Genomic DNA, 9729 nt, shown 5'->3' with positions numbered 1-9729 from the left:
GTTAGTATGCTCTGCTAACCCATTACTTGCTGGATGATATGACATAATGCTAATTTTTTTAGTGTTATATAGTTCACAAAAAGTAGTTAAGACACTATTACTGAACAAAGGACCATTATCTGAGAGAATTACTTTTGGCATATTATATTTACAAATTATATGGTCATGGAATCCACTGGCTATAGTTTCAGCCATTTTGTTCAGAATAGGAACTAGTTCGCAATACCGTGAACTTGAATGGACTTCAACCATTACAAGCAAGTGTTTGTTACCTTTTTCAGTTTCTGCAAAATTTGTCAGCAGATCCATTGATACTCATTCCCAAGGGGCTTTAGTCGCTGGGTACACATGAATTGGGTTAGGTCCCACGACGTGTCCCTTGTGCTGTAAAGAGGTTAAACATCTGTCAACATAATGAGCAAGATTTAGCCATTTTGGACCAAAAATACTTCAATCAACCTTGCTGGAGTGTACGATCCTTTCCTGGATGTGCATTTGCAGGTGCATCATCATGGATAATCTTTAATACAGTTGGTACCAAGACAGATGGAATGACTAACTGACAACATTTCCTCGGGGGTGTCCCTATGTTTACTACTCTACACAGTAAATTGTCTAACATCACTAGTTCTTTCAATGGAACTTAGGATTTGTGAATCTTGCTTAGTCAAAAACTTAATGATGGTGCCCATATGGGGTCTTGTCTTTGTTCTGTCTCTACTACTGTAGTGTCTAATGCTGGGTAATTTAACTGGATTGCAGCTACATGTTGAGAGAACGCATCAGCTACCACATTTTGTTTCCCTGGGATATACCCAAATTTAGGAATAGATTCTTGAATTGTGAGTAAATATCTGGCAAATTTTCTGACAGGATTCTTATTCATTAACAAAGGAATTAATGGTTGATGATCTGTAAGAACATGAACTGGGTAATTGTATATTGCATCCCTGAAATGGTTCAGAACCCATACAACTGCTTGAGCTTCACACACTGTTGCATTATAATTTTTCTCTTCCTTAGACAATGTACGGCTGGCCTTAGCTATTGTGTGATCTCTGTGACCTTCGGTTTGAAGTAATGCAGCACCTAAGCCTACATCACTGGCATCTGTGACCTGATCTGAAACCAACATAAAAGGTTTAGAAAAATCTGGGTACTGTGACGGTGTTCCCCCCCCCCCTTATATTTCTCCAACGCCTGCTGTAAGAGTCATATCCACTTTACCCGAGCATTCTCTATGTTGCGGCCAACAATTTGATATATGTGGGAGAGTGTAGTGTTCTCGCGTTGGCGAGAAATTCGTAAAAGAAAAGTATTTTGGCCTGTTGTTTAGGCCATTTAGGGCGCCAACATGGCGCTGGCCCCTCCATTTTGCCGCCAAAACTATGTGACGTCAGTGGCACCAGATTGGTCACTGACAGTGACGTGGCACAGGGAACCAATGAAAACCGCCCCTGGCAAGTATGACGTCATGAAGGCAGGGGGGTCCGGAGATCGCGCCACTTTGGCGCCACCAGTCTGACACGACACGTCAAGGTGGACGGATGTGCGAAGGTTGGTCATGTCAGTTGACTGTTGTACCCTGCTCCCGTGGATTTTACGCGTCACCCGTAGTCTGCAAGTACGCTGTGAGGTCTTCCCTTGTTCATGTGTTGGATTGAAGAGGGAATCGACAGACTATTGAGCAACAAGTGCTCCAGGGACAGGTGCTTTGCAAGAAGAAGAAGTGGAGTCTGTACAGTGACATGTGACGTCTGAGGCAGTTCACCCATTCAGTGACGACGAAGTGGCTGGGCCAATCCACCGGGAAGCAGTGAAAGAAGAAAACTAATTGGGAATCAGGACGATTGCAGCCGAGAAGTAGGATGGCAGCCGTAGTTGTGAGGAGAAGTCGACGGCCGGGAGATCGGCTCCAACCCTGCAAGACGTTCTGGAGGAGCACGGACCTGCAAAGGACAGAGCACGGTGACGACGCGTTTATTTTGGGACGTTGATTGGGTTCCTGGAGAACGCATCAGTGTGTGTGTGGGGGCATTCCCTACAACAAGGCAAAAGCTGGGATCAGGAGCTACAATTCAACTCTCACCGGAGGGCGAGTCCACATCAGTGAGGTGGAAGTAGGTGATTCTAGTTTCCCTCCCAATTCCCCTTTAGTCAGCTATATATTTAGCCAGAGTATCTTTCATGTCGTGAGCAAGGCTTGCTAATGTCTATGTCACGGTAGGACACAGTGATGAGAAGTGAGGCTGAAGAAAGCCCTCACGGTATAAATATTTGCGGTGTGTGGATGCACCTGTTATCATTGAAGAGTTTACTGTGTCGTTGATTTCTTTCATGTGACATTAATATGATAACTTATGTCAGAGAATATATATATATAAGTGTACCAGTTATTGGTGGTAGGCTGTGTGCCCAGTATTTGTCTTATTATTATTGATATTGACGAATTTATCTCTATATATGCATATGTTGGTGTGTTGGATAACATTTCCATGTGTGCAGTGATTAATTGTGTTATCGCCTGTGAAAGGAATTACTGAATCTAAGGTCAGTACCGTAACTGATTGCATTTATTATCATTAAGTACAGTGCAACGCCATAATAGTGAAATATTATGTTAAGTGCTGTAGAAATGAGTTATTGAACTTGAGATCAGTGTGGTGATTCATTGCGTTCTATTGCCATTATAGAAATATTGTGTTGATTGCAAACATAGTGATCCCTGCAAATTTAAAGAATCAGGCGCTTCACGCCAAAGAAACAAGTACTAAGCATTCGCATGGTGAGGGGGGCCGCTCAGCTGATTATGACATTGACAGGAGGGGGGGAGTGTTACCCTCTAGACGAGCCCCAGTTTTATGAAGAGAGAGTTACTTTCTGCATTGTACTTGATGTTTCGTTGCTAATACGGATATAGTACCTTGAAGTTTTTAAGTAAAATACAAAATACCTTTGAGTTAGTATTATCCCTCCATATATCTTGTTGCTATAGAACAGTTCCAAAGAGTGAGAGTATTAGAGACATATACCTGCCTGAGACCAGATTTAATGAGTGAGATCTCTGCCACTGGTACCACAATTCCACAATACCACTGACGTGTTACTGGACACGGGAAACACCAGTTGGCGACCTTGCAGTTAGTGGTAGAGCCCTTGTCGGGGCGGGCACACGGTTAGGAGAGAGCAAACTGTGTTCCCACTCATTCTTTGGCTATAAGGCTGGCTGGGGATCGACTGGGATACTCTCCTGGCGAACAGTGGCACCGCGAGGATTGAGTGAAGACCCGCAGGGCTACGGTGAGTAACAGTTATCGCTAATACTACTGGGTGGTGTCCATGTAGAGAGAGAGACACCCCGACGTTGGCGACCGTGGACCGGATATCGAGAACGGTTACTTATACTTATATTTACATCTAAGGTAAACCCGACATTGGCGATCTTGCCAGGTGTCCGGGATAAAGATCTTGTGTACACTGTTACTCGCTTGAAGGACGTTCCCCGACATTGGCGACCTTGCCAGGATAAAGTACTTAGGATATCTTGTATACTGTTACTTATCTCGCGTACCCCGACATTGGCGACCTCGCCAGGATATCGATCAAGATAAAGGTTGCAATTGTGGTACTTTACAGTGGTATTAGGTATCAGGTACAGGTTATCACTCGTAGCACAAGATGGAGGATGATAAGGTAACAAGGTTCATTGACACAAGGGATGAGCAGGTGCTGGAGGATTGCACCAAGGCACAGCTGCAATCGATAGCCGACCACTTTGGGATAAAGTTGAGATCTTCCAGAGTGGGAGAGAAAAGATTGGAGATCATGGCACAGCTCAGGGTACGAGATGACCCTTTGGGGGAGGAACGGCCACAGACACCTGCCAGTGGGGAAGAACATTTGAGCACTGGTGGAAGCAGCAGGGGATCCAGCAGCAGCAGGCGCAGCGTCAAGCTGGAGATATTGAAGCTGCAGCTGGAGGCGCAGCTGTGCAGGGAAGAGCGAGAAGCAGATGCACAGCTGCGAAAAGAAGAGCGAGAAGCAGAAGCACAGCTAAAACGAGAAGAGAGAGAGGCACAGCTGCGCAGAGAAGAGCGAGAAGCAGAAGCGCAGCTGAAATGAGAGGAGCGAGAGGCACAGCTGAGACGAGAGGAGCGCGAGCTAGAAGCTAGGCTGAAACAGCAAGAGGTAGAAGCTAACAAAGAGGTTGAGCTGAAGCGAGGTGAGCTAGGGCTAGCTCCAACTGCCCCGCCACAACAGGAAGACCGCCGAGTGAGGCAGGGAGATTTGCCGGTCTTTGTACCAAACGAAGCTGAAGGTTTCTTTGACCACTTCGAGAGGGTCGCTACCTTGAAGAAGTGGCCGAGGGTGGAGTGGGCGGAGCTGGTTCAGGTTAGGCTCACCGGTGAAGCTCGCAAAGCCAACAACATGCTCGACCTCAGGGAGTGCACCAACTACGATGCTGTAAAGTGGGCTGTGTTCCATTCTTTCAAGCTAACGCCGGAATGTTACAGGAAGAGATTCAGGGAATGTACCCATTTGCCAGGAAAATCTTATGCAGAGACGGCGAGGGACATGGAGAGAAAGTTCCTGAAGTGGCTGGAATCCGAAGGAGCTAAGTCGGCTGAGGATGTCAACAGGCTTATGGTCATGGAGAAGTTTATGTCAGTGCTCTCTCCTGAGATCAGGGTTAGAGTAAAGGAGGCAGATATAAAGGACCTGAGGGCCGCGGCCGACAGAGCTGACATGCTGGAAGAAGCCTTACGACCACGCCGAGAGGGACAGCACCGACCGCCAGTGTACTCGGGATATGGTAGAAGTTATAAAAGGACGGACGGATGGAGGACAGGAGCGAGTTCTCCCAAATCCCACCTCTCGAGTGGAGACAGTAGAGGATCAAAGAGTGCTGTGGAGCCGGTGAAGAAGTCCCAAGCTGAGAACTCAGAAGCTGTTGCTGCGACGAAGGAGTCGACGGATGGTGCAAGGAAGACACACGGAGCGACGGCCTCTGGAGGCATTGCCAGGGCGAGCGGTGGTGGATGGTCTCCGCCGGGGAAAGTTCCGCTGCTACAATTGTGGGGGATTCGGACACTTTTCGCGGGAATGCAAACGCCCTAAGCAGTGGGGGGAACGTTGCTTTCGTGGGGGTCGAGGACCAGATGGCCGAGAGTGTGCGGGATGAACCCGTACTGAGTGGGGAGAAAAGAGTTCACCCATTCGTGTGTGAGGGAACCGTAAGGATGGAGGATGCAAACCCCATTCCAGTGAAGATATTGAGAGACACTGGGGCAGATTTTACCCTGGTGAGTAAAATCCTGTTCCCCGAGGGTTACGAGAGTACCAGTGTGGGGGTGGCAAGTGTGACCACTGTGGGAGGCCCAGTGCGAACGCCCCTACACCAGGTGACTCTGAATTCTGATTATTACTGCCAGACCCTAGTGGTGGGGGTCTGTGCATCAATGCCCAAGAAGGAGGCACAAGTCATCCTTGGAAATGACGCATGTGGAGGATGTGTCCTCCCGAACCTCGTGAAGGGCGACGAGTGCTTGGAGCACTATAAGGAGAAAGGCGGAGTGCTAGACGCCTGTGGGGACGAGAAGGGAATAGCCACGGTGGCATTCCCTGTATGCGCTGTGATTCCGAGGCGGTGCGACGGACACGGAGGGAGTGGATCGGATAGGGCTGAAGAGGAGACGTCCGACAGCCTGGGAATCGATCACCTCTTAATGGAACCCGGAGAACGAGTGGAGGGCGAAGGCAGCCCGGATGGTGAGTTACAGGTGACCCTCACCAGTTCTCTTGGGGTAGACCGCACTCGTCTTGGGGAGTTGCAGCAGATAGAGTTCCCCGAATTGATTCATGAGGCCAAAGGAGGACGTGTTGGTCCTGAGAGGGCCACTTATTTTTACATATAGGACGGAATGCTGATGAGACAGTGGAGGCCTGTGAGGATGGAGGCCGGAGAAGAATCTCTAGGTACGAGGCACCAGGTAGTGTTGCCGGCCCAGTGCAGAGTGGCAGTGTTGGATCTGTCGCACTGTGTGGACTCTGCAGGTCACCGGGGGGTGACCAAGACGCTGCGTAAGATCAGGGATCATTTCTACTGGCCAGGTATGGACGCCGATGTGAGGCGTTATTGTAAGACATGCTTACCTTGCCAGAGGGCAGGGAAGAGCCAACCCGCGATACCAAAGGCCCCGTTAGTCCCTGTTCCTGCGTTTGGGCCTGCATTTGAGCGTCTGTTGGTCGACGGGGTGGGACCGTTGCCACGGACGAAACGAGGAAATACCTACCTGGTGATGATAATGTGCGCGTCAACCAGATTTCCTATAGCTGTCCCGATGTGGCGTTTGGCGTCGAGAGGAGTAGCCGGGCAGCTGCAACGATTTCTCTCTTTGGTGGGAATGTCCAGGGATATTCAGACGGACTATGGAAGTATATTCCAGTTCAAATGGTTCAGACAGACCGTGACAAGATGGGGAGTGACTCAGATTCGGTCATCGCCCTACGACCGCAGTCGCAAGGGGCGATCGAAAGGTTTCACTCCACCTTGAAGACCGTTCTGAGAGTGTTCTGCGCAGAGCAGGGAGCTGAGTGGGATGAGGCAGTATACCCTGCGTTGTTTGCCATACGTAACGCAGTGGTAGAATCGTTAGGTTTCTCACCTTTAAAGCTGGTGTATGGACATGAGGTGCGAAGTCCTCTGTCCATGCTGAAGGAACAATGGACACTAGGAGTGACCGTGGGGACGGTCAACGAGTACGTTCAGAAGTTCAAGGAGCATCTCACTCTGGCAAAGGAACTAGCAGGAAAACATCTGAAGGAGGCACAGCGTAAGATGTCGGAATGGTATGACAAAAAAGCTACGCCGAGAGAGTTCCAGGTTGGGTCCCAGATGATGGTATTGCTGCCGGGTAAGAGCCGAGTGACCGAGTCACGATTCGAGGGACCGTACCAGGTGCTACGGCGGTTGGGTCCTGTAACGTATGAAATCAGTAAGCCGGATAGACCCCACAAGACACAGGTGTGTCCTGTCGACCGCCTGAAGCCTTTCTTCCCTGAGGAAGGAAGGCGTAAGCCGGATAGACCCCGCAAGACACAGGTGTGTCATGTCGACCGCCTGAAGCCTTTCTTCCCTGAGGAAGGAGCCGCCGAGCAGGACGAAATGATGTCTCGAGACCCCCAGCAGATGATTTTGTGCATGCAAGTGGATCAGGAACTTCCAGAGGAGGAAGGAAAGTGGTCCAGGGCGGACGGAACCCATCTCACCAATTCGGAGAGTTTGGCGAAGATCGAGGACAAGCTACAACACCTGGAAGGACAACAGAGCGCGGATCTGACGAACCTATTAAGGGAGAATGCCTCTCTCTTTACCGACGTGCCACGACGGCACGAGTGTAACGCACGAGGTAGAGGTGAGGGACGCCAGGCCCGTCAAGCAGAGCGCTTATAGGGTAAGCGCAGAGAAGCCAGAGCTGATGAGGAAGGAGGTGGAGTATCTCCTTGAGAACGACCTTGCAGAGCCTAGCAACAGGGAGTGGAGTTCCCCATGCTTGTTAGTGAAGAAAAGCGATGGTACATTCCGCTTTTGTACAGACTACAGAAAGGTGAACTCCATCACTGTAGCAGATTCCCACCCCATGCCAAGGGTGAGTGGTTGCATCGACCAGGTGGGTAGTGCAAGATACGTATCCAAGGTCGATCTGCTCAAGGGGTACTACCAGATCTCATTGTCTCCCGAGGCCAGGAAGATATTGGCTTTCGTAACACCCGACGGGCTGTACCAATACAAGGTGTTACCCTTCGGAATGAAAAACAGCGGTAGTTGTTTCCAGCGCATGATGAATGAGATGCTAAGGGGAGCCGAAGGCTGCACAGTGTACATCGATGACATCGTCGTGTGCGCCGACGATTGGAAGACACACCTGGAAAGACTCAAAGAATTGTTCAGGAGGCTTGAGGAGGCTAACTTAACCGTAAACCTAGCCAAGAGCGAGTTTGGAAAGGCCCACTTAGAGTACCTAGGCTTCGTCATCGGCCAAGGAGAAGTAACCCCTGTAGATCACAAAGTGTCAGCCATTAGGGAGTACCCAGTGCCCAGGATGTGTAAGGAGTTGTTGAGGTATCTTGGGATGATAGGATACTATCGTGGGTTCTGCAAGAATTTTTCCACGGTAATGCATCCCTTGACCTAACTACTCTCCAATAATGTGCAATAGAAATGGGGAGAGGCCTGCCAGGAGTCTTTTGAGAAGACCAAGAAACTGTTGATGGAGGCCCCAGTATTAATATCCCTAGACTTCTCAGCCAGATTCATCCTGTACGTGGATGCCAGCGACGATGGGATAGTGGCCATGTTGGCCCAAGAGAGGAGTGAGGTACATAGGCCGGTAGCTTTCTACTCAAAGAAATTTGTGAAATACCAGCGTGCCTATAGTACCGTCGAGAAGGTGGCTTTGGCTTTAGTAATGGCCCTGAAGCACTTTGACGTGTATGCGGGAGGAGGGGCGATAACTATTCTTTTGTTCACAGATCACAACCCTCTGACCTTTTTGTACAAGATGAGGAACTCCAACCAACGACTGACGAGGTGGGCGTTACTACTACGGGAGTACTGGATGGACATCAAACACATCGGAGGGAAGGACAACGTGGTTGCGGATGCCCTGTCCCATGTACACTAACCAGATATGACTCTTATTTTAAGGGGAGGGGTATGTGACGGTGTTTCCCCCCTTATATTTCTCCCACGCCTACTGTAAGAGTCATATCCACTTTACCCGAGCATTCTCTACTTTGCGGACAACAATTTGATATATGTGGGAGCGCATAGTGTTCTCGCGTTGGCGAGAAATTCGTAAAAGAAAAGTATTTTGGCCTGTTGTTTAGGCCATTTAGGGCGCCAACATGGCACTGGCCCCTCCATTTTGCCGCCAAAACTATGTGACTTCAGTGGCACCAGATTGGTCACTGACAGTGACGTGGCACAGGGAGCCAATGAAAACCGCCCATGGCAAGTATGACGTCATGAAGGCAGGGGGGTCCGGAGATCGCGCCACTTCGGTGCCACCAGTCTGACACGACACGTCAAGGTGGACGGATGTGCGAAGGTTGGTCCTGTCAGTTGACAGTTGTACTCCGCTCCTGTGGATTTTACGCGTCACCCGTAGTCTGCAAGTACGCTGTGAGGTCTTCCCTTGTTCATGAGTTGGACTGAAGAGGGAATCGACGGATTATTGAGCAACAAGTGCTCCAGGGGCAGGTGCTTTGTAAGAAGAAGTGATGTCTGTACAGTGACATGTGACGTCTGAGGCAGTTCACCCATTCAGTGACGACGTAGCAGCTGGGCCAATCCACCGGGAAGCAGTGAAAGAAGAAAACTAATTGGGAATCAGGACGACTGGAGCCGAGAAGTAGGTTAGCAGCCGTAGTTGTGAGAAGTCGACGACCGGAAGACCGACTCCAACCCTGCAAGACGTTTTGGAGGAGCACGGACCTGCGGAGGACAGAGCACAGTGACGCCGCGTTTATTTTGGGACGTTGATTGGGTTCCTGGAGAATGCATCAGTGTGTGTGTGGGGGCGTTCCCTACAACGAGGCAAAAGCCAGGACCAGGAGCTACAATTCAACTCTCACTGGAGGGCGAGTCCACATCAGTGAGGTGGAAGTAGGTGATTCTAGTTTCCCTCCCAATTCCGCTTTAGTCAGTTATATATTTAGCCAGAGTAT

The 9729-nt window shown here is 49.7% G+C and overlaps 1 protein-coding gene across 1 annotated transcript; it reads left to right on the top strand.

Moving 5' to 3' along the window:
- The first annotated feature begins 3678 nt into the window (after positions 1-3678).
- LOC138356197 (uncharacterized) lies at positions 3679-8684 on the top strand. The gene is made up of 5 exons (XM_069311926.1): positions 3679-4094; positions 4515-4689; positions 6674-7415; positions 7597-8174; positions 8220-8684. Exons 1-5 carry the CDS (start codon positions 3679-3681, stop codon positions 8682-8684), a joined length of 2376 nt encoding a protein of 791 aa, XP_069168027.1.
- Positions 8685-9729: the final 1045 nt, after the last annotated feature.

The sequence above is a fragment of the Procambarus clarkii genome, chromosome 71 (assembly GCF_040958095.1).
Source record: "Procambarus clarkii isolate CNS0578487 chromosome 71, FALCON_Pclarkii_2.0, whole genome shotgun sequence".
NCBI lineage: Eukaryota > Metazoa > Arthropoda > Malacostraca > Decapoda > Cambaridae > Procambarus > Procambarus clarkii.
The sequence above is the reverse complement of the archived record's forward strand: the minus strand, read 5'-3'. Positions and strand labels throughout refer to the sequence as shown.